The sequence below is a fragment of the Ovis aries genome, chromosome 25 (genome assembly GCF_016772045.2).
Source record: "Ovis aries strain OAR_USU_Benz2616 breed Rambouillet chromosome 25, ARS-UI_Ramb_v3.0, whole genome shotgun sequence".
NCBI classification, from domain to species: domain Eukaryota; kingdom Metazoa; phylum Chordata; class Mammalia; order Artiodactyla; family Bovidae; genus Ovis; species Ovis aries.
Window position 1 is genome coordinate 960,832 of NC_056078.1, and position 4,834 is coordinate 965,665.

The following is a 4,834-nucleotide window of genomic DNA, read 5'->3' on the forward strand; positions in this document are numbered from 1 at the left end:
TAAACATGTGTCCACCCCGGGTAGATAGATGGTTTTCAATGGATTTGGTATCATATACTTGTCTTTTTAAAATCCTAAGTTCTACTGAATGACTGGTTCTCTTGATATCTGGGTTTGGCAGTATTCCTACCTTGGAAGCTTCAGTGATTCCTGAAGCTTCTCAGTGGGCCATAAAAGGAGAGAATAAACGTGGAAAGGTGGCATATGATATAGCTGTATTGTTAATTCTTATAAACATATTTCTGAATGAGTGTATCACCTTCTTTGAGTCAAAATCTATTTCATTTAGGAAACACTTTTCCCGGGAATTTTGACTAGGAAACATTAGACTACTTTAAAATGTAGAGATGCTCTGTTGTCTCATAGAAATACAAGCTGGTCCTTTGTGTTGTGTCTTTCAGACTCTGCCGGAGTGGAGTAGGGTTGCTTCCTCTCCGTTGCTCGCCTTTGCTCAGCACTGTCTCCGCTCCCTTCCCTGAAGGCATTTCCTCGCTGGCCCTCCCCCAGCGCCTGTCCCCGCTGAGGCCGCGCTCTCCTTCTTGTGGAGCGTTCACTTGGTCCTTTCTCGCCTCCTCCCACCTCTGGGCGCGGCTCTTTCCCCTCCCCACTCTGGGAAGGGCGCTTCGTCACCCAGACGAAGCAAAGGCCTTCCCGAGAAGTGGTTATCTTCACTTAACAAAGGAGAACTGGTTCCTCAAATGCAGAACGCACACCTTTCGGTTTAGATCTCAGATGCAGGAGGGAACCCGGCTTCAGTAAGGCCGCGCCCGCCGCGGGTGGAGCGGGAGTGCGCTTTTCGCTCGGGACCCCGGGCCAGCACCACGGTCAGCGCCCTGCCTGAGGCGCGCCCTGGCCGCCCGAGCGCCGCCCCGGCGCCTCCGGCCGAGAGCCCTGCACAGGGGACACGCCGGAGGTCAAGTCGGGCCACCGCGCGGGTGCCAGTCTGAGGAATAGATCTGAGCCAGAGGGGAGGGCCGTGAGCTGCGGAAGACTGAACTCAAGGCCTTGTAAGGCCTGCACTCATTTAGAGTATTGTGAAAAGTGACGGAGGAAGACGGAGTCCCTTTTACTCCCCTACCCCGCAGCTCCCCGCCCCCGCAAATAAACACAACAGACAACTTTACGCAGCAAAACAGAACGGCTGAGTTTAATGCTTCAAGTTTTCCATTTCCTTCCACAGGGCTTCGTTTTAAAAATAACAAAATGAGGTAAACAATGTATGTACACATTATAAACAGTGTGTCAGTTTGCGGCAGCGGCAACGCTGATGGTTGGAGAGCAGCTGCGCGCGGTGGCTCGAGGTCAGCCGCCTGCGCCGCGAGCAGATTCGTCGTCCTGGGGAGAAGTCGCGGCTGTCGGAGAGGCGTCTAGAAGCATTTGCGGTGGACGATGGAGGGGCCGGCCTCGTCGTACTCCTGCTTGGTGATCCACATCTGCTGGAAGGTGGACAGCGAAGCCAGGATGGAGCCGCCGATCCACACGGAATACTTGCGCTCAGGTGGGGCGATGATCTGTAAGACAGTGAGGACCTGTCAGGGGCGCGGTCGCGGCCGGGAGCCCGTCACAGGCCGCGGCTTGGGCGAGGGCGCCACCCACCTTGATCTTCATGGTGCTGGGGGCCAGGGCGGTGATCTCCTTCTGCATGCGGTCGGCGATGCCCGGGTACATGGTGGTGCCCCCAGACATGACGTTGTTGGCGTACAGGTCCTTCCGGATGTCGATGTCGCACTTCATGATGCTGTTGTAGGTGGTCTCGTGGATGCCCGCCGATTCCATGCCTGGGGGCCGCGGAGGGGAACGTGAGACAGAGGGCGGGAGGCCCGGGGGGCCCGCGGGGCTGGCACGGGCCGGATGGCGGCTGCGCGGGGCTCACCAATGAATGAGGGCTGGAAGAGCGTCTCCGGGCAGCGGAAGCGCTCGTTGCCGATGGTGATGACCTGACCGTCGGGCAGCTCGTAGCTCTTCTCCAGGGAGGAGGAGGAGGCGGCGGTGGCCATTTCGTTCTCAAAGTCCAAGGCCACGTAGCACAGCTTCTCCTTGATGTCGCGCACGATCTCGCGCTCAGCTGCGGGGAGCGGGGCGGGAGAGGAGCCCTCAGCGCGGGGTCCCGGGGGCAGCGCACCGTCTGCCGGCCCACCCGCCTGGGGAGCCCGCGGCGCCGCGCACCTGTGGTCACGAAGGAGTAGCCACGCTCGGTGAGGATCTTCATAAGGTAGTCGGTGAGATCGCGGCCAGCCAGGTCCAGACGCATGATGGCGTGCGGCAGCGCGTAGCCCTCATAGATGGGCACATTGTGGGTGACGCCGTCGCCGGAGTCGAGCACGATACCTGCGCGAGGGTGGAGTCGGAGGTGAGCGGCTGCGCTCTGCTGGGCGCTCGGGGAGCGGCCAGGCGCTCGGGAAGAGGGGGCGGGGGCTCCTGGGCTCTCACCGGTGGTACGGCCGGAGGCGTAAAGGGACAGCACTGCCTGGATGGCCACGTACATGGCCGGAACGTTGAAGGTCTCAAACATGATCTGGGTCATCTTCTCGCGGTTGGCCTTGGGGTTGAGGGGCGCCTCGGTGAGCAGGGTGGGGTGCTCCTCGGGGGCCACGCGGAGCTCGTTGTAGAAGGTGTGGTGCCAGATCTTCTCCATGTCGTCCCAGTTGGTGATGATGCCGTGCTCGATGGGGTACTTGAGGGTCAGGATACCCCTCTTGCTCTGCGCCTCGTCTCCCACGTAGGAATCTTTCTGCCCCATGCCCACCATGACGCCCTGCGGAGCGGATATACCAAGCTCTCATTACCGAGGTTCCCAGTGGAGCGGGGCTAGGCCGCGTGGGGACCCGGCCTGGCTCCCTCCGGGAACCGGCAGCCTGACCTGGTGACGAGGGCGGCCCACGATGGACGGGAACACGGCCCTAGGGGCGTCGTCGCCGGCGAAGCCGGCTTTCACCAGGCCAGAGCCATTGTCGCACACGAGGGCGGTGGTCTCGTCTTCGTCACACATGGTGTCTGGTTTCTGCAAGGACAGGAATGCCATGGAGACGCTCAGTGTTTCAGGCACGAGGCCCCGCTGGCTGGAGCGCCCTCCCTCCCGGGGGACCTATGGACACCTCCAGCCTCCAGCCCCCAGCCCGGCGCCATCCTGCCGGGGGAGCAGTCAAAGCCGCGCGGGCGGAGCTTCGCTGCTGGGAGCTCTACTGCGAGGAGACCGCAGAGAGCGTTTCTCCACCTGGGAACTCAGGACACACGGACCCCAGAGCTCTCTGCCTTCGCTGCAGGCACCGCCCTCTCCGCCCCTCCCTGGCGTCGCATGGGGGTCAAGGTCCGTGAACCCTGATTGCTGGGCCACTGTGAGGGTGGAAGGAGACGCCGTGGAAAGGGCGTGGGTACTCCGCCAGAGCACGAATGGCTTATTTTGGACCTCCATGGCACTTCAGACTCACAGCCGAAACGCCCTTGGCTGTGATGGCGAGCCAGGGGATACTGTCCCTTCTACTGCCCTTTGGTTCTGTTGGGAAGGAACTACCCTGGGGAGGACTACAGCAAAACCTTTCATCTGCCTCGGCACGCACGAAGTGTCAGGGAGAGCTGCCCCCAAAGGGCTGGGAATAAATTTGGAGATCTTTCCAAAGGACCCGGCCTCCTGTCTCTTCTTTAAAGCACACGGGGCTCTGGGGCCAGAGGCCGGCTCACAGGGCGCGGGGCTGGGGCTGATGCAGTGAGTGGGCCGCACTCTACCCGGAGTTCTCCCGGCTGCCGCGTGGGGCCTGTCCTCCTGTCCCCACCCCGCCCCTGCCTACCTGGGCGGGTGGCTACACCTGCGGCTCTCCGGCTCCGGTCCCGGTCACCGTGGGAAGGAAGCGAGACTTCTCGGCGCTGTCCGCTGCGGTGGCCGCTCGTCCCCCTGCTCAGGTTTTATATAGCCCTCGGGCGCGCCCCTCGCGCCGCCCCGCAGGAATGTCGCTCCCCTTCTCAAGCCATATTTGGGTGTCGGGCACTAGAGCCCCCTCCCCTGACCAGTTCGAGGCCTGGGTCCCCGCCCGGGTCCCCTGCGCTGACCAAAGAAGGAGAGGCCTGGCCTGAGCCCAGGTAACGCGGGCCGGGCCGTATATGGAGCGTCTGCCCGGCGGTCGGCCCCGCCCGCCCCCGCCCCGCCGCCTGGCGGAGGGGCTGGGGTGCGGCGAGGGTCACCGAGCGAGCGGGGCGCGCAGTGGGCCTGCGCCCGGGCTGCACCTGTCCGCAGCCGCCCCGCCCCCGGCCAGTCGGGGCTCTCGGAGCCTCGGGAAGGTGCGCCCGCATTTCACCTCTGCTTCGTTCGGGTTCTTTACCCCCCAACTCAAGTGTGACTCCACCGAGGAGGGCTCTGTATCCTAGTGGTGGGGCCAAGAGGACCGGAGACGCGGTCAATCCCGGAGTCCCGGGCAGGGGAGGCAGATTCCCCCCAGATTCCCAGCGAACTCGGCCTCTCCCCCAAGCCCGAGCTCCCCAGCCCAGAGGGCTGACGCCGCCGGCCCCCACCCCCACCGGAGAGGGCCACCAGCGGCCGGCGGGCGCGCAGCTGTCGCCAGGACAACTGTGGAGAGTCGGGGAGGAGGCGCTGGGCAGCGGCTCTGGGCTCTCGCAGCCTCTGGCACTGAGCCAGGCCCCCCAGCGCTGCCCGCCTCGGGGACGCGCTGTGGGCTCGGGAGCTCAGGAAGGGAGAGAAGTTGAGTGACTACCTGCCCGGCTCCGGAGTATGGCAGGCTGAGCCGAGCACCCCACTCCCGCATCCTTGGCGGGGCTCACCGATGCCCCAGTCCTGGGCAGGAAAGGCAAGTGTCACAGCCCTAGGGTGGGAACTGAGAGGTGC

At 63.4% G+C, this 4,834-nt stretch overlaps 1 protein-coding gene across 1 annotated transcript; it reads right to left on the minus strand.

Annotated features, from left to right (window-relative positions):
• Positions 1–1,119: 1,119 nt before the first annotated feature.
• Positions 1,120–3,875, minus strand: ACTA1 (actin alpha 1, skeletal muscle). Its single transcript, XM_004021341.4, has 7 exons — positions 3,786–3,875; positions 2,861–3,001; positions 2,431–2,755; positions 2,167–2,328; positions 1,874–2,065; positions 1,597–1,778; positions 1,120–1,511 (listed from the first exon to the last, which is right to left on the minus strand). The coding sequence occupies exons 2-7, from the start codon at positions 2,987–2,989 to the stop codon at positions 1,368–1,370; spliced, it is 1,134 nt and encodes a 377-aa protein (XP_004021390.1). The 5' UTR covers positions 2,990–3,001; positions 3,786–3,875; the 3' UTR covers positions 1,120–1,367.
• Positions 3,876–4,834: the final 959 nt, after the last annotated feature.